At 39.4% G+C, this 24,079-nt stretch overlaps 1 protein-coding gene across 1 annotated transcript in view; it reads left to right on the plus strand.

The window, feature by feature from the left end:
• Positions 1-19,565: 19,565 nt before the first annotated feature.
• Positions 19,566-24,079, plus strand: part of HPRT1 (hypoxanthine phosphoribosyltransferase 1) — a 42,275-nt gene continuing 37,761 nt past the window's right edge. Inside the window, exon 1 of the mRNA XM_074324209.2 lies at positions 19,566-19,770. Coding sequence (XP_074180310.1) covers positions 19,744-19,770 — 27 coding nt within the window. The 5' untranslated portion in view covers positions 19,566-19,743. The remainder of the gene's footprint in view (positions 19,771-24,079) is intronic.

The following is a 24,079-nucleotide window of genomic DNA, read 5'->3' on the forward strand; positions in this document are numbered from 1 at the left end:
TCACTTAGTTTTATTTTAATTACCACCATAAAAATACGGAGAAGGGTGTTATGTGATTTTCTTTAGCTAATTGAACTATTGATAGCTGGTATTTGTTTTTTGTTTTGTTTTTCTAGCTGCAGTCATCAGCAATTGTTGAGGTCATGTCAAAGCATAAACCTGGTAGAATTTCCTAGGAAAATTCTATGGCCAGCAAATGGCCAGTCCATCTTTTTAAAGAAAAACTCCAATCCCTCTTAAATGTATATATTAGAGTCTTCACTTATGTGAACACAGTACTGCTTGATATATCAACCAGTGTTCCATAATTTTGCCTTGTTCAGATAATGAGATAGCTACATTAAGGATGTAAGGCAAAAATTTATTCTCAGTCTTTATTCAGAAGATGAAAACTGTAAAATACCAGTTACTAAGAAAGTCAGTAATAGCATTTTAAAGTGTTACGCTGTAGCAGACGTGTTCTGCATTATGGTCAGTGTACTGAAGTCTGTAAGTCAGACCTGGGTCCTTGTCAAAAGATAGGAGATCCATAAACACCCAAATCATTGTCTGTACCTCTCTGTGGCTAAAAATGTGTTTTTTATGTTGGAGGTGGGGGCAGTAGCAGGGAGATAGGGAAGATGCATCTGGGCAAAGAGCTAATTAGGTCTCCTGTGTGAACGATAATAATCTAATAAAAAGACATGTGAAAACAAAAATACTGTTTGAAGGGGCAACCTTTAAAATGGGACCTGAGAGTGGGGTGGCCGGTTAGCTCAGTTGGTTAGAGTGTGCTGGTAGCACCAAGGTTGGCGGTTCGATCCCCACATGGGCCACTGTGCCCTCCTTACAAAGAAAAAAATATGGGACCTGAGAGAGTAGATATTCGAAGGCGTATTGGCAGCAGGGAGATAGAAATAAATTGTACTTCAATGTTGACACTGGATTTAGAATTGTTGAGTGTTTATAAAGTGATTTGTACAAAAGTGTAAGGTTTTTCTGTTTATGAGTATTTTTAAAATCAGAGCTATTTCCAGGTTGTTTTTATTTATAAAACTCATATAGACATAAAAAGAAATGATGTACTGATACATGCTACAACATGGATGAACCTTGGAAACATCATGCTAAGAAGGTAGGCACAAGGGGTCACATAATTATATGATTCCATTTGCATGAAATGTCCAGAAGAGGCAAGTCCACAGTGACAGAATGCAAATTAGTGGTTGCCACGGGCTGCAGAGTGGGTAATGAGACATGACTATTAATAGGTATGGGGTTTCTCTTGGGGGTGATGGAAATGTCTGGAATTAGTGATGATAGTTATGCAACTTTGAATATACTAAAATCCACAAATTATACACTTGAAAAGGGTGAATTTTATGTGAATTTTACCTCAATTTTTAAAAAGTAATGTGTTCACTGTACAAAATTAAAACACAAAGATATGTAAAGCAAACTGTGGCAGTCTCCACCTTCTCCAAAAGCCTACTCCCAGTATTTAATGCTTGTGTATTATACCTTAAGCCACCCCGCTTTTTTCTTAGCATGAATAGGATCAGGCTGTACCCACAGTCCTGCTCCTTGTCTTTCTAACTTAAACAGCACTACAAGGTGTCCGTACAACTAGATTTCCGTGGTATTGCAGCCTATGGATGCACTGGAATGGTTCTATCTAGTCTCCCATCCACCTTCATGTTCTTATGTAAGTAATTTTCTAGGCTAAATTTCCAGAAGTGGAGCTGTAAAGGATATCTGCATTTAAAGTATTGATTAAAATCACCATCCAAAATATTTGAACCAATTTAGAAGTTCATCTATAAAGATCGAGCTTTCCTGCTGCCCCTCTCCAAAGGAATGATTTTTAATGAAAAGAGGTATGGTACCTTAAAAAAAATCATACATACTGATAGAAAATTCTGTGGGGCTTTGATTTTGTTAAAAACCATATAGACTATATCTCAAAGTGGAATATGAATTATCTTTGAGAAACTGGATGCTATATTCCATGTGTGAAAAGGTTAAGTCAAAAGGGTTTTTTTGTGTGAGTGTGTATTATTAACAGTACTAATTGGTGAATCATTTCCCTTACTTCTGCTTTCTGAAAGGTAACAGATTGCTTAGAGCTATTCATGGTTGCCAGATGGATCTGCTTCTCTGTGTGTCCAGGATTACATGTGGCTCAGTTCAGTGCACTTCAAGGGGCCGTGTACTGTTTTGTTGAAGAATTCCTGTGACCTTTATCTGTCCTCATGGTTCTTACTTCCCAAATCATGACTGTGTCTAACAATTTATCAGTTATGTGAAAACAAGATCAAACCATTTGAACTTTTCACTTTTCAACTACTTGTTTTGTCCTTATATGAATAAAATCTAACACTAACCAGAAAATTTGACTTGATGTACATTTCATGCTTTTAGCTCATTTGCTAGAAAAGGATTGTTTTTATTTAAGAATTTCAAGCAACAATTACCTGCATGTCTGAAAATAAATTGTTGGTAAAACTTAACACAAATACTCAGTAATGCTGGGCAGTCAACATGAAAGTTTCTAAATAAAGGATAAATTGAATGTAGTCAAGGATGAATTGATGCCACATGAAAATTAATTTTTTCTAATTCTCAAAATCATATTTTGTGCTAATTAGGTATTTATAACATTAGCCCAACAACTATTTCATTTAAAAAGATTTGTCAGATGTATAACAACAGTACAAAAATAATTTTTAATTTTTTACCAATAACTCAACCTTTAATCATGTTTCCTTTTACTCTTCTTTCATGTTTATGAAATAATTAAGTCTTTAAGGGGTGCCGCAACAAAACAGGATGACTACATTAGAGGGTTCTTTTTGTAACTTTGAACTGTAGCTGTCATGGAGAGTACTGATATTTTCATTTAAGAGGCTAGCCAGACAATTTAACACAAAGGCTGATTTTCAAACATTCCTGATCCTTAAGCCCAATCGGCTTATGTTCTATATTTAGTATTGATTTAGTATTACCAGGAAACAGTAATTCTTTGGACCCTGGTTCTCATATGTTCTCAGTTAGAGAGCAAGCACAAAAGATAAGCAATTTCTTGAAAGTTTCCAGATCAGAGAGCTGGAATTTTGGCATTATCCTCAAATATAACAGTCTTTCCCGACTTCCCTTAGAAGAGTTGTTCTTCAGCATTTCAACCTATCCCATGTGCTCAAACAGCTTAGGGCAGCTATCTAAGTGTGCTGGGATTGGGGGCAGGGTCACAGGCAGGGGAGTTAAAGAAAACGTTGCTTATGGGAAAAGGCTCGACAGATTTTCTTTCTTCCTTGGGAAGAGGCAGGGTAGGAGAGAGAACACTTAGGCAGCTTTTATAGCATTTAATAACTGGCCTCACTCCATTCCATGAAACTTGGAAACGTAGCCAACTGTTTGTAGGCCACTTCCTAGAAAGACTGACAGAAAACTCGAAACATTCACATCTTTATTCTTTGATGTCTTTTGATGCCCCCCTCCCCTGCCATAGAAACTCTCTTACCTTAATTTCTATTATCTGTACCATCCCTTCAAGACCACTCCTTTCCTACTCTTCTCCTTACCCTGATGTAAGGAGATCAACACCTCAAGGTGTTTCAGTCTTTGCCATCTTGTGTTGTTCTCACTTGTCACTGCTACTCAAGTATGAGTCTCACACTAAACTGTCCCGACCTGAATTTTGTCTATTTTTTAATGACACCATCAGTCAGTAGGGCTACAATTGTTCTGCTTGGATCTCCACGTCTACTTACAGAATCTATCCTTACGTCGTTTGGATCCATCCTCTCTGTTCTTACTACTGATAAACTAGTTTGGATTCTACTGTTTGTTTGTTTTTCTTTTTAACTGTTTGCCCAGATTTCTAACTTCTCCTTCCATTCTGTGCCTGTATTCATCAGACTCTTAGTTCCTTCATTTTCTTTATTGGGCAGCTCTTGGTCTTGCTGCTCAGTTTGGAGAAGATGGTTAATCATCTCCGTTACCTCTTGACACAACTGGCCTCAACTTCCCACTTCTCAATTTTCTTCCACCCTTTTACCTCCACTGTGCCTAGAGTTCACTCCACCCTTATATCTGGGGAAGATTATTTGCTAGAGGAAAACAGCAATGCAGACTGAGGCCACCACCAATATTGGTGTTTAGTCCCAAGTTCTCCACACCAGTTTTCAGAATCCTTTTTCCTTACTTGTCCTTCCTATTATACTTAGAAACTATTACAAACATAAAACTCTAGGTTTTGGTGACCTTGGTTTGGATTCCATGTGACCTTGATTAAGTTACTGAATCTCTGTCCATGTCCATTATTTTTAAAATGCAGGTTAAAATAATACTCCATGCATAGACTTGCCAGGATTAAAGGTGGGAACACAGACTTCAGACTCTCCCATTTCCTGGTACACTGTCCCTTGTTCTTATGGTTAGTTCTGGTCTTACCCTTTTTCTCTCCTCATATAATTTTCTTTAAAAAGTCCCCACTTGATGTCTCCACGTCTATATTTTTTTTAATTTATTTTTAAAATTTATTGGGGTGACAATTGTTAGTAAAATTACATAGATTTCAGGTGTACAATTCTGTATTACATCATCTATAAATCCCATTGTGTGTTCACCACCCAGAGTCAGTTCTCCTTCCATCACTATATTTTTATTAACCATTTCTCAGCTCACTGCAGTCACTTCTGTCTACACCTCTCCACTGCATTTAACCACACTAACACCTCTCCAGCAAAATTTATCAGTAACTATTGCTAAAGCCAAAAGGTGCATTTCAGTTCTTACCTGACTTCTCGACTCAAATGTCCCTGACAGTTCAAGCACCATCACCTGGTCCTCTCCTAATTTGCTTTTGCAAATGACCCAGGAATAAGAGTAACACATCAGATGACTGAAACAAGATTGAAAAGTCCTTCCATCAGCTGGGACTCTACATGCACTATCTACCTACCTACCCCCTCCCCACTAGCAGAAATTTATTGAGGATCTGTGCAAAATCTGGTCTTCCCTGGGCAAAGGAGAGACCCCCAGATATAAGGGTGATGTGAACTGTAGGCACAAGAGAGGTGAAAGGGTGGAAGGGAAAGAAGAGAGTAGAAGTTGAGGCCAATGGTGTCAAGAGGTAATGGAGGTGATGAACCAACTTGCTTGTGAAAAATGCCACGTGTTGAAGGCAACTCAAAACTTGAAGCACATCAGGAAGCAAAATGCATTTATGTACATATACACATATAATTCTTGTTTAGTAGAAAAATAAAACTTATGGCATATGCCTACTTATAAAATCTATGGAAATCACCAGAGGTATGATGATAAGACCAAACGCTGGGAAATTGTAGTCAAAATTTCAAGCCCATATCCAGATGGAGTCAGGCAGCAGACAGCTGAAAAAGGGTCACAAGAGAGCAATGTGAGGTGGAGAGAGTAGGGCTTTATGGTCTGAAAGTCCTCCATTTGAATCCTAGTTTTGCCACTAGTAAGCGGTATACCTCTGAGCAAGATACCCTCCCCCTCTCAGCTTCAGCCCCCACCCCATCTGTCAAACTGAGGATACTATCCCTTAAACCACTAGGTTTTCTTAAAGAGCAAATGAGAAAGTGATTTCACGTGAGATTAGCTGGTCCATGGTAGATAACTGCCTTTTATTCTTTTTTTTTTAACAGAAAAGTAGTAACTATTCCTTTTCCCACACAGTGATCCTTCAGATATGAAAGCAAAACTATCCTCTCACTTTGAAAAAGTTTTTTTTTAATATTTTCATTATTTACAGAATTGATGCTCATTATACCAAAATTAGAAAATACAGATAAGTAAATATAAAACGTTTAAATCTCCCCAAATCCTACAAACCATAGGTCACTATTATATTTTTTGTAAATTATTCAAAGGTTTCTATGCATACATATATGTATAAATTATGTAAAATGGCTCAAATGGTACCTACTAAGCTGTATTCTGCTTTTTTCATTTAAAAATTGGAAATATCTTCAAGTCAGTAAATATACTCTATCATTCTTATTGGTTGCATAATGGTCCATTTTGTGGCTGTGCTATAGTTTCTTTAACCATTTCCCTATCATTAGATATTTAAGCTGTTTCCAGGGTTTGTTGTTGCTATTATTTTGCTACTGCACACAATTCTGATCTAATCATGAAGTAACAGCAGCGAACCCCAGATTGGAGACTATTCTACAAAACAACTGGCCTATACACTTCAAAAAAGTCAGTGTCTTAAAAAAACAAAGGCTGAAGAACTGTTCTATATTAAAGGAGACTAAAGGGACACGACAACTAAAAGTAATGTACAATCCTGAATTGGATCCTGGTTTGGAAAAAAAAAAAGAATTCTTGCTATGAAGTACATTTGGGGGACTATTAACTAAATATAAATTTGAATTGAATATTAATATTAGATGATATTGTGTCAATGTTAACTTGCTGATTTTGGTAATTGTAGTTATATAAGAGTCTAACCTTGTTCTTAGAAAATATATACTGAAGTGTTTAGGAGTAAAGAGTGCTACATCTGCATTTTAACTGGTTCAGAAAAAAACAGTTTGTGTGCACATAAAAAGAGATAAAACAAGGCAGAATGTTACAAGTTGGTGAATTTTGGTGAAGGAATACAGGAGTTCTTTGTACTATTCTTGCAACTTTTGTATAATTTTGAAGTTATTGCTATTTTTGAAAATGTATCAGCAGAAACAGCAGCTCTTCCTCAGGGAGGCTGAAGAAGGTCCAAACTCAGGAAACAGGAATAAGCCTTGGGGAGTCATCAAGATATTTCACTAAGGCTCTACATCTGGACAAAAAAAGTATAAACTGTATTTGGATCAGGTGGCCTAGGGAGAACTCTGTCCTTCCCCATTCAGGAATCAGGAGACTGGGAATCAGGTGATTCCCAACATTTTCCACTGAAGTACATCCCAAATAGGAAATTGACTTTTTGAGCTGTGTTCACCCTTCAGCTGCCACTGTTTTGTTTTGTTTGTATCTCATGTCCTCATCTATCTTAGATTCCTTTTTCATTTTGTTGAAGTAACATTTTTTTTTTCTTATAGGAGCTACGGGTAACAAATGTCTAAAAAGAAAATGCTGAGATGAACATTCTTATACATATAGCTATCTGCCCTTGATTATTGTAGATAAATTTCTAAACAGAAATTCCCAAGTCAGAATTTTGTGTACATTTTTTAAAAGTCCTTAATTCATATTACTAAATGCCCTACAGAAAGTTCTTGAACACATAACCAAGCTTCAAGAATAATCAACTAATTTCCAATCTTATTTCATATATACCCCTACCTATTCCTCTCCCACACACCATGGTTTATTTTGAAGCAAATCCCAGACATCATATCATTTCATAACTACATAAAATTATATATCTCTAAAACACAAAGCTATTTAAAAAAAAATACAATCTCAATACAGACATACCTCAGAGATAATTGAGGCTTTGGTTCCAATCCACCACAATAAAGCAAATAACACAATAAAGCAAGTCAGGTGAATTATTTTGATTCCCAGTGCATATAAAACTTATGTTTCTACTATACTTTAGTCTATTAAGTTTGCAATAGCATTATGTCTAAAAAGACAATGTACGTACCTTAATTTAAAAATACATGATTGCTAAAAAAAAAATAATAAAAAAATAACCATCCTCTGAGCCGTCAGCAAGTTGTAATTAATCCTTTTGCTGGTCTTGCCTTGAAGTTGAAGGCTGCTGACTGATTACATATCACCATAATAAAAATAGTATTGGAAACGTTTGAAATATTGCAAGAATTACCGAAACATGACACACGCACAAAGTAAGCAAATGCTGTTGGAAAATGGTGCCAATATACTTGTTCCACATAGGGTTGCCACAAACCTTCAATTCATTAAAAAAAAGGCAATATCTAAAAAGGTGCAATCAAATGAGGAATGCCTGCGCTATTATTGAACCCCCCTCAATTTTTAATAGTAATCTCCGATTGTCTTCAAACATCCAGTGTTTAAATTTCTCCAATGGTAAGTGCTATTTAAGTGTTTGCTATTATTACCTAAATTTCTACAGATTTGGGGAGCAGGAGGGAAAGGCAAACATAAGTTCTTGAGGTTTTGTTTGAAATCAAGGTCAAATCTTATTTATATATAATTACTATCCCTATATTATATGTGATACAGGCAATTCTAGTAGACTGTACAAAATCAGATACTTATTAATCTACTTTTATACTAATATAAACTCCCCAAAGGCACTTAGGAATATTAGGAAATACAGTGAAAATAATATAGTGAAAATAAATAATTATGAAAGATTTGCCAGAGTTCACTTTTAAAAATCCACACACTAAGTTGAATAGAAACATATGTGTATATTCATATGAATTTCAGCATTTTACTTGAATTCAGCTAAACAAATTATTATGAAATCGCTGCCAGTGAAAATGAATTATTGAGTAGGCAACAAATTAATTTGTTTCCTAATCAATAGCTTTTTAAATTTCTAATAAATGGTGAAAATTAGGCATAGTCTTAATTATATAGTAACAGTCATTATTAACATTATTTATATTCATGCTGATAATCCTCTAAACTAGTTTCCTATATTAGGAAAGTGTTCCCGGAGAAAACCCCATGATACCTCATTTTCACTGGTAGCGATTTCATGTGGCCTGTTGAGCTGGGTGTGGTAGACGCTGTTGGTGCCCTGCCCAGGCCCCTGTACCAGCTCTGCCCCATCCCACATTTGCTTCCAGCACAACTTATACCTGTGACCTCTGGTTTCTTGCCCTTGGCTAACGGGAGCCTGGGTGACTGCACTCCCCCTCTTCCCAGATAGCCAATGACACTAGGATACAAAATCCTTGTTCCCTGTCTCAAGGCAGGACTACTGCAGTCACCCCCCACCCCCAGAGTCAGGCCAAGGCTAGACTTGACCTGAGGCTCTACCCTTGCTCAGCTCTCTTTCCCTGTCCTGCTTCGATTCCTCCCTTACAAGTGTTTCTTAAGAGCACCCCCCTCCACAAATCAGATCATTGAAATAGCATACCAGCCAAGGAAAGAATTTTGCTTTTGGTTTAGAAATTTAGGTTTAGGTTGTAAGTCCCCTGGTAATGAATGTTGGAGCAAATGTGTTTATCCCAGTGGCATTGATACATACAACCTGCTAAACTGAGGGTTGAAGTGGAGCGAAAAAGAAAGGGGGCTTTGTCTATGCCTGTCGGAAAAGAGAACATCAAAAACCCTGTAAGATCCTAAAATTTCTCATCAGTTTTACTCAGTCCTACTTCATTTCCTACTTAGAGTAGCAGTCGTGAAGTCATCTCCCTCTGGGCTAAAATTGTCCTAGTAGAAATCCTGAGTCTTAGGTACACTGGAACAGCCTGTCAGTTTTACGCACCTTGTAGCAGTATGTTTACACCAAGAAGCCTACTTCTAGTAGAGTCCTTTCTACTGAGGCTCTGAAACTGTTCTTTGTCATTCCTTCCAGAAGACCCACTCTAGCCCAGAAATGTCCTACAGAACTTTCTGCAGTGATGGAAATGTTGTGTGTGTGTGCTGTCTAATACAGTAGCCACTAGCTACAAGTGGCCATTGAGCAATTGAAATGTGGCTAGTAGGACTGAAGAACCAAAATTTTTATTTTATATCATTTTAATTCATTTATACTTAGATTTAAATAACCACGTGTGGTTAGTGGCTATTATATTGGGCAGCACAGCTCTATCTAATTTATAGCAGGGACCTTTAGGCAGGTGTGAAGGGAGAGCAGAGACCACTGGTTGAAAGACCGAATAGTAGTTTCATTTAATATAGTAACCAAACATATGAGAACGAAGGAAAGCGGAATACCTTATTAGAAATAGTACACAAATGAATGGGCCTACCTGTAATTATCAACTTGGCATATGATAATCGTGCGGCAAGAACATATTATGAACAGAGAAGGCCTTGGTAAATCTTCGGAGTGTTAAAAATCTGTCCTGTACAACAATGTGTGCTATAATCACTATCAAGCAAAGGAACTATTATTTTAAACTCAGCAATAAAATCTTGAGAAGTCAATTTGTTAACAGTCACCTTGTTAGCCCTTGTACATGAACATGAGTGTCACTATCCTGCTTGAAAAAACATACAATATCCTATAGTCACACTTGACCTATGCAAGATTAAACTAAAGGAACCTGACCTTGTCTTTGACTTACGACTTTCCCAATATTGTGAGCCTGAACTATAAGACAGTTTACTGTTGAGCTCATTAAAAATGTATGAAGCATACCTATCATGCCTAATTATTTCTAACACACCCCTCCCCTACCCCTTTTGCTTGTGATGTCATGCATGTCACATTGTGGGTCAGGGGATGAGGGAGCAAGCCTTTGGTGTTAGCGACCATCTAGGAGAGTGTGAAAGATGGTTTGGGTGTAAGATACCTTATAGTTTTATTCTGAATTTGGGACCTGATCCTAGAAAAGAGCAACATTATTAGAAAAAGATGTCATGTCAGCATACAGGTACCTGAGAATCCCAAGTAGCCATAGCCTTAGCATCCATGGATCATTCTTGCCTGAAATAACTTTCACTGAGATGCTTGTCTGATGTTGATTTTCTATTAACGTCATTACTTCTTATAAGTTAGAATGCTACTGTAATGAAGGATTAATAACCAGAGTACCAATGCTTTCTGAAAAACACAACAAAAGGTAACATACCCTTAGGGATTTAGCTTCTCTAGAAGTGAGGAACTCTTACTCCTTCTGTTTTATTTGCTGATTTTTCTACAGTTGTCTGTAGCAGAAACACTCAAATGCAGCACATAGGCAGGAAAGTTAGCAGACCTTTTTGAGAGTACACATGTATGTTGGGTAAGGCAACACCTATACTTTCTATGCAGAGAGTTCTTTATTGCCTCACAGTGAGAACAAACTGTATACTCAATGCATAGTTTTTACGAGCTACTAATTCTATCACACATAAGGTTCTCCTTTCAGAAAAGAATTTAACATAGTTTATATATATATGTACTAAATTGGTTAATTGGTTACTAAATTTATACATGGACAAACTAAATAATAGATAACGTTATTTAAATTTTAAACCTCAGTTTTAAAAATATAATTACTCTTTAAAAACTTATTATAAGACACTTGATTTTTGCCATTATGATTTAATTGTTATAGCCTAGTGCCTGGAGCTTGGTTTCTAATACCAGTTTCCAGTGAAAGGAAGCAGGGCTCTTTGGAAAAATGGCAGATTCCACGGCTAGGGTAGGGAAAGTACAGATGAGCCGAGAATCGTGTGATTCCAGAAATTAAGGAAGTGCTCAAGGAATGATGGGGAAAGATAAAAAAGACATGGGAGCCAACATAGAGGGACTCCCAATAGCCAAATAGTGAGCAATTTGAGCAACAAAGTCAATGCTACTAATGGTTCATTATGAATAGGATAAAATTGGAGTCCCTGAGTCCATGATGATGTAAGTAATTTAATAAATAATGAATGGGGAGAAAAGAAAGCTCTTCAATACAGTTGCATTCCAACTAATAAGAAGGAATGATGTTAATGGAAAATCAACATCAGACAAACATCCCAGCAAAAGTTATTTCAGGCAAGAATGATCAATGGATGCTAAAATTAGTGAGTGAACGTTTGATGAGGAACAGAATATTTACAGAATATTGAAGTATCATTCCTCATAATCCTTATTGATTACAAAGGGAAAAAATCATATCTTCATAGTGAAGAAACCTGACAGACACTGCCTTAACTAAGTAATCCAAATTAACATCAATAATGGGACAACTCGATAGCATGTGCCTCCCAGTATGAAATACTGTGAAGGATACATCATCAATACTGTTGTATTCCTGGCCCAAAATGGAATGACTGAAATTCAATGACGTCATAACCTCAGACAACACCAAATTCAGGGTAATTCTACAGAATAACTGGCCAGTGCCCTTCAAAAATGTCAAGATCATGACAGACAAAGACTGAGGAACTGTTCCAGAGTGAAGGAGATTTAAGGAAATGCAACACATACTCCTGGATTGGATCCTGGTTCAGGAAAGCAACATTAACGAGACATTTGGTGAAATTTAAAAAAGATTTCCAGATTGCTTAATACTGTTACATCAGTGTTAATTTCTTGATTTTGATCACTGTACTGGGTATGGTTATATTAAATTTTAACACTGGGGGAGGGTATACTGAAAAATTTGAGAGAGAAAGCAAGAAGAAATAGGGAAGGAGGAGAATCAGGAGTGTGATGTCCCAGAAGCCAAAGAGATTCAAGAAGAAAGTGATAAATTAGTATCAAATGCAACAGAAAGGACAGTTATTTATAAGGCCAAAACTAGTGTCCATTGGATTTGGCAAGAGCAGTCAACGGTGTTCTTTGTCAGAGCTGTTTCAGTACAATAGTGGGTACAGAAGACAGTACAATAGTGGGTACAGAAGACAGACAACAAACTGCAGTGAGTTTGTTGAGGAGGAATTGGGAGTGATAAAATGGATAGAAGAAGTATGGAGGGACTGGGCCTGGAGGAAAGAGGGGAAGAAGCAGTGTAGATGTGGACAGAAGGAAAATGAAGTGGTTCATGCCTGATTCCTTCCACTTTTTCATTAGTTAATGAGTTGAGTCTACCTTTCTAGAGTGAGGATGATGAGTTTGAATGGGGAAAATTGTTCAGAGCATTACCGAGGGGAAACTGACCAAGGACTTGTAAAGAATTGTAGAGGTGTTTAGGGCCCAGTTGAGGTTTGAGACTATGAGTCTACAGAGGAACCAATCTCCAGGGCTGTGGGACTTTTCTCCAGCAGCACTCTGCCACCTAGTAGGGATAGACAAAACAGGCTGTGGGAGTGAGCCAGGGTGTGGCTTTGCCATCTTGGCAGAGCAGAATTAGAAGGGTACAAAGGACTTCCAGGATTTGGTAAGAGAGTGGTTCAGGTGGAATCCAAACCGAACTGGAAAGTAAGGGAAGCCAGGAACAGAGTGGTAGACTGGAGAATTGGAGGTCTCACATGAGTCTGAAGCACAGTTATGCTAGGCAGGGTGGCCAAGGAGAACTGGAGAGGAAGAAAATGGCCGTCATGATTGGAATACTGCAGTTTAAGAGCTGCCATCAGCAGCATTGGAAAGCATCCCTCACCCCAGCTCTATACCGTTGTAGGGGGACTATACATTCCAGTTGGCCCTGGACAGTCCCGATTATGTCTCTTATCCTGGCTTGTCCAATTTAACATTTGTCTCAGATTTTTCATTTTCCCATGAAGTGTAAGTATTAATAGTTGAATTGGAATAAGCCAGGATGGGTCTGTTGAACCACCACTTTCTAATTCCTGATTCTGCATTGGTCTCCTCTGCTAACTTGTGAGATGCATATACAGTGAACCAAGTTCTCACTTCAGCACAGAGTTAAACCTAACCATCAACCAGTGATAAGCCTTCTCCTTTTTCCTAATCTTTTCCATTACAATATAACTAACAGCTCCCTCTCAAGGACAGCATACTGGGTGTTCTCTGATAAAGCAAGTGTACTCAGAGGCTAGGAATTAGAGACAACAGACTCATTCTTGTCCCAGGTCGGGAGGAGGGGAGGAGTATTCACCATTGTGTCCCTTACTGGACACTGGGTAGGGCAGCCGGATGTGCCCATGCAAAAGCCTGCAAGATACATGAAGATGCCAGGCCATCAGTTGCTAGGCCAGTGGATGTAGGAAATTATGTAAATTTACATGTACATCAATATATTCAGGAAATAGAGTCTGAGGAGTCCTGCAATAGAACATACCACAAGTAGTCTGAATGCTCTTGGTACAGTGGTTGTGTCATTCATTATATGGTGCAAATCTACAACCCTTTATTTTCAATTTGCAGTCCAACTTTTCAGCATGTGAGTTCAAAAACTAAAATGTATCATTAATGAAAAATTAAACATCGAATTTGTCACTCAATAAAATTGATCATGAATGGGTAACATGAACAAAGCATGTGTCGACATTTATCCGCACACGCAGGGACATTGATATCACTGACCACCAGAAAACCAGAAGACATAAATCTGTGGAGACAGCACCATCATCTACCTCAAAGGTTTGCATTTGTTTTAAGAAGTCTGCACCCCAAGATGATGGTTTAAGGAGGTGCATCTGTAGAGAGGATATTTATTTACACATTGTGAGTTACTTTTGTTTAGATCAACTGACTTTTCTACAAAATTCATTGATAATTTTTGGTTTCAAGTTTCCTTGTACACAACAGAAAGTGAAGTGATAGCTTTTAATAAGTAGCTCTACTAGCAGAACTTCACAAAGACAGTTCAATGATGCCAGTTTTACATTGATATCATTAGATGCTTAAAATAGAAAATCAGTTGCATTAGTCAGGATTCTCCAGAGAAACAAATAACGTGTGTGTGTGTGTGTGTGTGTGTGTGTGTGTGTAGAGCGAGAGCGAGAGCCAGAGAGAGAGAGAGAGAGAGAGAGCGAGAGCGAGAGAGAGAGATTAATTTGAAGAAATTGGCTCACGCAGTTGTGGGTGATTGGTGACTCCAAAATCTGATGGCGTAGGCCGGCAGGCTGGAGACTATGGGAGAGTTGCAGTTCCATTCTGAGGCTGTCTGCTGGCAGAATTCCTTCTTGCTCAGGAGAGATTGGCCTTTGTTTTACTCAGGCCTTCAAATGATTGGATGAGGCCACCCACATTATGGCAGGTTATCTGCTTTACTCAAAGTCCACTGATTTAAATGTTAATCTCATCCAAAAAACACCAGAAATATCCAGAATAATGTTTGACCAAATATCTGGGCACCATGGCCCAGCCACGTTGACATAAAATTAACCATCACATTAGTGAATTCCAATGATGGTTCAGTTTTTTATCCAATTCATGGAATCACTGTAAAGTTTATGGAAATTTATTCTGATGAAAGTGAAACATTGAACATTATTGAGAAAACTGTAAATTCAGTTTAAAAATTCAACATTTAGGATAAGTATTTTTGCAGTGATCATTTTTTTTCTATAGAAATACAAATTTTGGTGGAGCACAGCACCAGGGTGAAAACAAGGTTCTTACTAAATGAAGAAACATGTGGAGGAGAAATATACTCAGAATTGGTTGCGGTGCACAAATAGTTCCTCTTGTGTCTAAACAAACTACGAGATTGTTTTTGGAAAGGCAGAAGTGAGGAAGGGGAATTTTGGGTTATACTCATGCTTTCCTTATTTCTTCCTAAATGCAGATGTTCCAATAAAGAACAATGGCATATCTATCATATTTGACACCCAAAGTAGATCATTTTTCAACCAAAAAAATGACAAATGACAAAATTATTTTGTCTATGACAAATTTTTTTCTGTAATAATAATAACCATTATTTTCTTGATTTCATCTTTAATTTTAAAACAATTAAAATTTTAAAAGAGTACATTTCAATTTTGAATCTATTTATTGTGTTTCCCTGAAAATAAGACCTCGCCAGACAATCAGCTCTAATGCGTCTTTTGGAGCAAAAATTAACATAAGTCCTGGTATTATATTATATATACCTGGTCTCATAGTAAAATAAGACTGGGTCTTATATTAATTTTTGCTCCAAAAGATGCATTAGAGCTGATTGTCCAGCGAGGTCTTATTTTCGGGGAAACACGGTAGTAAAATATTTCATATTTCATATATGAACCAGATTTTCACAAACAAAAGTATTATGTCTTGCAGTTCGCACTTTCTTTGCTGTTTTAAATTTTAAACACAAATAAAAGCTCCAAGTTGTCACATAGAAAGACAGGATTGAAATAATAGTACTGTTTCTTTGTCTTTACAATCACCAGTCTGTCACTGTTTATTTTGAATCTCTGTTAAAATACAGGAGTATGTGGTACCACAGGGGTTGAAGAAAGAAACTGCAAGCCAGAAGCAAGCTGGAAGGGTTCTGAAGTATTGGGTACTAATTTAGAAACAAATGTGGGTAGCTGAGTCTGCATGGGTCACAGGCCAAATGTATAACTGAAGTACTCTGAATTAACTTCCCAGTGGAACATATGTCTGTTAAAAGGATAAGTAATAAAAATGTGCTAATATAAACTTCAAAGTCTATACCCAGTAGAAATGCATTCATATGTTCACCAAAAGATATGTAAAACATGTTCATAGCAGCACTATTTGTAATAACCCAAATCTGGAAACTACCCATACATCCATCAACAGGAGAATGGGTAAGAACTCTTAGAGTCTAGGAGGATAAATAAAGAATTGTTTAAGGCAAAAATATGGAACACATAACATTGATATTATCACTTACTGAAACAAGCACTATGCTAGGCTCCTTTGCATTATTTTGCTTAATCCTCACCTGTGATGGAGATGTTATCCTCATTTGACTTATGAGGAAACATAGGTACACAGAGGTCAAGGATCCTGCCCAAGGTCATAACACTAGTTAGTGGTGAACTCAGAATTTGAACTCAAGTGTCAGTCCAAAGCCCACATGTACCTTTTCCATTATAGTCTGTTGCCTCTCCATGATAGATAGGGAAGGCAGAGAATCTAAGGAAATGTGGAGTTCACACATTCATACATGCTAAATTTAATAACCGCTACTATTTCTTGTGCACCTACTATGTGGCAAGTACTATGCTAGGTGCTTTATAGTTATTAGTTATAGTTATTTATAGACAGCAAGAGTTATTATTCTCATTTTTTAAACTTTACAAAACATTTTTATTGGGTAACTGTTTTTTCCAGGGTCCATCAGCTTCAAGTCATCGTTCTTCAATCTAGTTGTGGAGGGCGCAGCTCAGCTCCAAGTCCAGCATCCCATGCAGGAATCGAACCCGCAACCTTGTGGTTAAGAGCTCCGCTGTAACCAACATCCATCTGCCCACCGGCAGCTCAGCGGAAGCTCGTTGTCTTCAGTCTAGTTGTGTAGGGCACAGCTCACTGGCCCATGCGGTAATTGAACCGGCAACCTTGTTAAAAGCTCACACTCCAACCAACTGAGCCATCCGGCCGTCCTATTCTCTTTTTAGGTGAAAAGATTGAGTCTCAGAGAAGTTCAATGACTTGCTGAGTTTCAGAAATCTACCATCCCATATCCCTCAGTAGCCTTAATGGAGGCTATGGACTATGTGTTAGGCTCTGTGGTGGGTGCTGGAGCTACACAGATGAGTACATTAGGAATGGAACAACTGTTATTTGCTTATGTGACCTATTTGAGACTATGGAAAGATTTTCCCCCCAGTTCCATATAGGGAATTGTGGAGGGAAAAATAAAGATCAGTAATAGCAATAGTTCCCATTTACTGATGGTGCACTGTTGTGGGGTGTGGGGACAGAACCCCAAAAAGTAGTTTCCAGGCTCTCAGCCTCACATAGACAGGTGCTGGCTCAGGTAGTAAATGGCCAACTGTGATTGCATGGCCATCAGCTGTGGCTAGTTGGCCATCAGCTGTAACCAGTGAGCCATTGGCCACTAATATAACTGCTGCGGCTATGCTAGCAGAGAAGAGGAGGAGAGTGGAGGAGAGTGAAAGAGAGTCGTCGGTGGGTTGCAGACAAAACGAACAGCAGGTCGCACGTCCAGTGAACCCAGCCTCCAGTGAGACCGTAGTGGTATGACTCCCCTACCTATGGCTCCGTGGGTGTTCCTTTTTGGCCTCACCATATCCTGCGTTCTTGTATGGGGAGCGGGAGCAGAGACCCCGCAGGTCTCCCCGCATGACATGGGGACAGAGCCCCAGAGAGCAGTTTCCAGGCTGTCGGCCTCACATAGAAAGGTGCTGGCTCAGGTAGTAAATGGCCATCACTGTGATTGGATGGCCATCAGCTGTGGCTAGTTGGCCATTAGCTGTAACCAGTGAGCCATTGGCCACTAATATAACTGCTGTGGCTACGCTAACAGAAAATGGGGGGTAGCAAGAAGATGGTGGCTGCGCTAGCAAGTGGCGGAGTGTGGCAGAGTGTGGATTGCAGTTAGCGGCAGATTGCAGCTAGCAAGTCGGTCGGTTGGCAGAAAAGCGGACAGCAGGTCACACGTCGTGTGAATCCAGCCTCCAATGAGACCATAGTGGTATGACTCCCCTACCTATGGCTCCATGGGTGTTCCTTTTTGGCCTCACCATATCCTACGTTCTTATGTGGGGAGCTGGGGAGCGGGAGTTGAGACCCCCCTCCCACCCCAGGCCACCCTGCACGACAACTGTGCTAATGCTGTACCATATAAATTGTTTTAAAAAGGTGCTGCACAGTTTGGAGTTAGTTTTGGTAAACCACATCACCAAACCAAACTTAATAACTAACCTAAGTGCAGTTACAGCCTCTCCCAGGAGTGAAATTTTAAACCAATCAGTCTGGAAATTCCTGATCGCTAGGGAGGTAAACTGCCTGATTAGACCCTCCCTGCCTCCTCCGAAGTGAAGGTGACCTTGCCTGAAATAATCCTCTCCTAACTTCTTAGTCCCACCCTGTTTCCGCCTATAAAAACCTTTCATTTTATACAACTAATTAGAGAGCCATTCTAGTTGCTGGTGGGAGGCTGCTGGCCGGCTTCATGGATTGCTTAATAAAGCCAATTAGACCTTCAAATTCGCTCAGTTGAATTTTGTTGTTTAATAATATATATGTTCTTTAATAATATGTCAGACAGAAAAAGCAGAGAACCATGATATGTGGTATATAAACCAAAAACAACAAAAGAACAAGACAAACAAATGAGAAACAGAAACTCATAGACACAGATAATAGTTTAGTGGTTGCCAGAGGGTAAGGGGGGTGGGGGGTGGGGGGTGGGGGGTGGAGATGAGGGTAAGGGGGATCGAATATATGGTGATGGAAGGAGAACTGACTCTGGGTGATGAACACACAATGGGATTTATAGATGATGTAATACAGAATTGTACACCTGAAATCTATGTAATTTTACTAACAATTGTCACCCCAATAAATTAAAAAAAAAAAAAGAATCAATATTATCTGAGGAAAAAAAAAATATATATATATAAATATATACATATGCACACACATATACCTATATCACATCCTTTAATCCTCAGAAGGATCCTGTTAATATCTTCATTTTACTGAGATGAAAATAGAGGCTTTAGAAAGCCTGATTTGCACAAGGTCACAGGACGGTTAAGTGTTTCCCTTCGATTTGTACCCTGATCTGGTTGACTCGAGGGCTCTAGGTCTCATCTCTGACAACCAGTTAAATATTTTTGTTAGAATTGGACCACAGGTCAGGAAAATGGAAGCCGAGATGCAGTCCATGGTCTTGGGAAGGCGACGCTGGGCGAGTGTAACTACGTGGTGACTGGCCACTGAAGAGCCGGCGCCCAGTTTATGGACACTAGGAAGAAACGCGGGCAGCGGTAGGTTTGGAAATCTGGGAGCCATCCGGATGGGAGACTGAGGCAAAGAGGCATAGAGGCTGCACGGGGGTCGTCTCGGCTTCTTCCGCAAGAAAATTCGCAGGACTGCGTCGTGAACGTGGAAACTGGCAGTTGGAGGTGCGCGGGGCGCGTGGAGCACGCGGGGCGGGCGCGCGAGCGGAGCGGCGGGGCGGGGCGGGGCGGGGGGCGGAGCCTGCCCCTCAGCTCCTAGCGGTGGCGACAGCTGCAGCAAAGAGAACTCCGCAAACCTTTAGGCTTCTCCGCGCAGCGCCGCCTCCTGCTGTGCCTCCGCCCTCTCCTCGGCCCCACGCCGGGTTCTTCCTCTTCAGACTGCCTTCAGCCCTCGCGCCTGTCTGTTCCGTTATGGCGACCTGCAGCCCCAGCGTCGTGGTGAGCAGTTTGGCCCGCCAGGCCCGGGGCGACGGCGGCCAGCCTGTGAGGCGCGGGCGCCCGCAGTGCGGGCTCCTGCAGGGGGTGGCTCGGGGAAGCCGGGGAGCTGGACGCACCCGCAGCTCCCGGGGTTCGGCTTTACGTCACAGCGGGGTGGCGGGGGGTAGACGGAATGGCGAGGCGGGGGTGGGTGCCTTCTCTGGACAGCCTTGGGGAAACTGTGGGAAGAGCCCGGGGGAGATGGCGTGTGGGTCGACTTGCGCCGCCTGCAAGAGCACTGTGGCGGTGGGCTAATTCGGGAATGATCTGGCGGGGCAGGGGAGAGGCCCTTCTCTGTACCTTTTGGGGATGGTGGTGAGGGCCTCCGGGCACGGAAACGACCACATAGGAGGGTACGTGGGGACTGGTATTTTCATCTAGTTCTGCGACATATGATAATGTTTGTGCCTCATTGACTCCGCACCGCAGCCTTGGTAGCGATAACCACGCCTATCGTTTTACACAAGGAGGAAATAGTGAAATGATACGATTTTGCCGGCCCAGAGCTAGCAGGCCTCGAATTCAGATATTCTTGAATCCGGATCCCATGCTGTTTGATGCTGCAGAGGATAACAAATGCGAATCTGGTCCTTACCTTCAAGGACATTCATATCATAACCAGCGTCTCATGTCCTGTCTCCAACCTCATTGGTTCTTTTTCTTGTTTCCGGAACTAGCCAGGCACTCTGCCTCCCCCCTCACCTATCTATCTGATCATGCTTGCTGACATAGCCAACCCCCTCCCAACCACTAAATGCCTTAACCTGCATCATCATCATCATCATTATCATTATTTTAGGAGTTACCAGGTTACCTGTTGATTGTCTCCTACTAGAACATAAACTTTACAAGTGCAGGAATCACCACTGTAACCCCAGCTGGCATGTAAGAAGTTCTCAATAATGGTTTCTTGAATGAAGAAATGAATTTAACCATTTCACTTGAGCCCTGAAAAAAGGATTCTATTTCTTATTAGGCATTGTGACTTAAAGAACAATGTTCTTAATGGCCCGGAATCCTGGTGTGTGGCCTTGGGCAGCTTACTTCACTTTTCTGGGGGAGGATAAATAATTTTTCTTCTGCCCTTCTAAGTTCTTCTGGCTGGATTAGTAATCAAATTAACATGAGACAGAGTAACAGGAGAAAATGACCAAATTTATTACCTGTGTACATATGGAGGTTCCATAAGAATATGAGGACAGGCAGTTGAGGCTGATATGCCATCTAGAGCTAAGGAGAAGGGGGAAGTTGTGGTTTGGGATTTCCAAGAGTAGGAAGGCAATTCACAAGGAGATGGAAAAGCAAATGTTTGGTAAATAAATGTTTGCTGGTCCGTCTTTAACAATTGGACACAGAGAACACTGGTCAAAGGGGCCTTGGTAAGTTCCTCCCCGTCTGTGACACTTAGTTCATAGTAAACTATATGATGATAGCTGCCTTTCTGGAGCAGGCCCTCTATCTAAATTCTTTTAGGCAGTTGAGGGAAGGTCAGAGGTTTTTCTGAGTCTTGTTTCTTGAAACTAACCAGCTTAAAATATCCCAAAAGGCATATTTTGGGGTGCAAACAAACTACTTCCCCTCGGTTTTTGTTTATTTGTTTTAGGGGTAACTGAAGTGCTAGCTACTCATGGCGTTCTTGAAAGGATTGTAAGAAGTTTGTGTGAGTAACAACCTTTGGGCAGTCCCTGACTAGGAATAGTAATAATATCGACCATTGTGTTTACTACGTAGTCCTATTTAGTTCTCCAAACAACCCTGTAAAAATAGTATAGTTATTACCATTTTACAGAGGAGGAATCTTTGAAGCCTTAAAGAGGTTAAGTAATTTAACCTCAACATAGCATACCCACAACACACAGTTAATTAAGAGGAGCTCAGACTCAAACTTAGGTCTCTCTTAAGAACCCATGTATTTAAATGTTATGCTAGTAGTAGGTGCTCAAAGAATGGTGGGGGCTGTTGTTTGTATTCAGTTGCTGAGGAAGTTAGATGTGTTTAGCTTTGGGGTATGATGCCTGCCCCAGCATAGGGTGAATTATTATTTTCAGAACTGGCTGGTGTTTGTTTTGTTTTGGTTTTAGTTTGCAAATTCCTGTCCCTTTATTTCCTTTCCAGAAATTGTCTGCACGTTAGAAATAACAAACACTTAAATAGTTGCGTACTACGTACTGGTTACTGTTCCAAGCCCTTTACATATGTTAACTGGTTTGATATTTATTAAAAAAATTTGTGGGGCTCAGAGGGGTTAAGTAACTTGCCGAAGATCATCCAGCAATGTTAGGATTTGAATCTAAGTTATTTGGCCCCAGAGTTTTCTCTTAACATCTCCACTTTTAAGTTCATGGTGACAGCAGTGGATAATTATTTAGGCATTGAGGTAAGTATTTTGTAGACATCACGGAATGCAATTGCCCCCAAATCACATAACAGGTACTCTATGAGGTAGAGAAACATTAGTATGACCTCAGAGGCACAGATTGGTGAAGAAACTTGCCCAACATCATTTAGATGAAATTGGCCCCCAGATATGCCTGATATAACCCGTGCTACTTGTGATTGTCATTGAACTACGAGGACAAATTGGATACTTCAACTAAAAACAAGCTTCTAGATTTTTGCAAATTAATGTGAAACATCACATATGCATTACGTGGATAATACCTTCTAAATTTCACAGTGATAGTGCTAAAAAATGTAATCCTGTACTAACTGGACTTAAATCTTACCCTGCCAATAATTTTCACAACATTGATAAAATAGTGCAGTTTTTTGGTCCACAACCCTATCATTTTTATCAACAGGTTTTAGACTGACGTTAATCATTGTAGACCAAAATTAAAATTATTCTTTGTAACCACTAAGAAGTGGAGCCAATCACTTTGGGGGTTTCATTCTGCAAATTGAGTATTGTGACACACAATATAGAGCCATCTGAATTGTTTTCCATTGTTTGTGTCTGGCTATTACAGAAAATCCATAGGCAGGAGGTGGGAAAAAGACAAAAGGACCAACCACATCAACAGAGAAGAGGGGTCTTAGAGTTTTCTTTAGTTTTCTTTAGTATATTAGGCAGTAACTGGGCCATGTCATTTCCTCCCCTGTGTGAAGAGAGGCTAAAGATGAACTAGGGTACTTTTCTTCCTTTCTGTAATTTTATATTCTGTGGATTCAGTAAGATTTGTATGCTCTGAAAGTATTGACTACCATCGTTGATATCAATATTTTCCTGCCAGTGGAGACCAAATTCCTAACCTTGAGAATAAGTTGCTAGTAATAAGAATTCAAATGGACACTTCAAATTGCTATGGAACTTTCTTCAACACTGTGCTTGTGATAATTGATCAGTGTATATATATACACATACAGGTATATTTTTGTCCAGAATGAACATGCCTATTCCACTGTGCACACTAATAAAAGATCATAGTGTTGGATAAATTCATGTCCCTTGTGCCCTGGAGAAACACAGTGTTCCCAAATATTTCCCAATAAAAATGGAAAAAAAAAGTCCATGTCCTTGCACATATAGTAGTTATGGGCTCATTTACCCAGGAGCAGCTAATAACTTACCCCTGGGTTGAATAGTCAAGAATGCTGATTTTAATTATTATAATTCTTACACTGTTGTAAACCTTTTCTTTTATCCTTAGAGGGGAGGGCAAGCAATTTATATATGTGATTTATTTGTAAGACTGAAATAAAATTGGAAGATGAGCATACTACTAGCTTAAATTATTTTCACATTTAAAATGTTTATCAGTAATTCGTAATTTTGGTTTTATGAGACTGAATTATCACAGATTATCCCAAGGGGATGGCATATAATCTGCTTTGGAGTTTTTTGAGAATTTTAAAGTATCTGAATATAAGAGGTAAAAATATGCCACTGAACAATTTCTGCCCATTTTTGCAGCTTGAAATTGTTGGTTACTATGAATAAAATAAAATGTGTTTCATCTATTGTACATCTTTTAATTCACATAACTCATTTGAAGACTCACTTCCTCACTTCCATTTTGTTTTGTTTTGACCCACGAACATTGTCAGGTTTTGACCACAAAGAAACTTAAGCAATCCTAGGCACAGACTGATGAATTTATGTTGCAAGTGTTGTCTTAGCTTGAGTTAAATTCCTTACATACAGTAGTTTTAGATAATATATCTTTGTAATTAGAGGTTTTATGTATAAACTACCAACATTTTCACATGAAAATCATCATAGATGTGATACACATAATTGTTAAGAATGTGTGATGCCAGTTTTACTGCA

This window comes from Rhinolophus sinicus, chromosome 18 (assembly GCF_057876585.1).
Source record: "Rhinolophus sinicus isolate RSI-liver-muscle chromosome 18, RSI-T2T, whole genome shotgun sequence".
Lineage (NCBI taxonomy): Eukaryota > Metazoa > Chordata > Mammalia > Chiroptera > Rhinolophidae > Rhinolophus > Rhinolophus sinicus.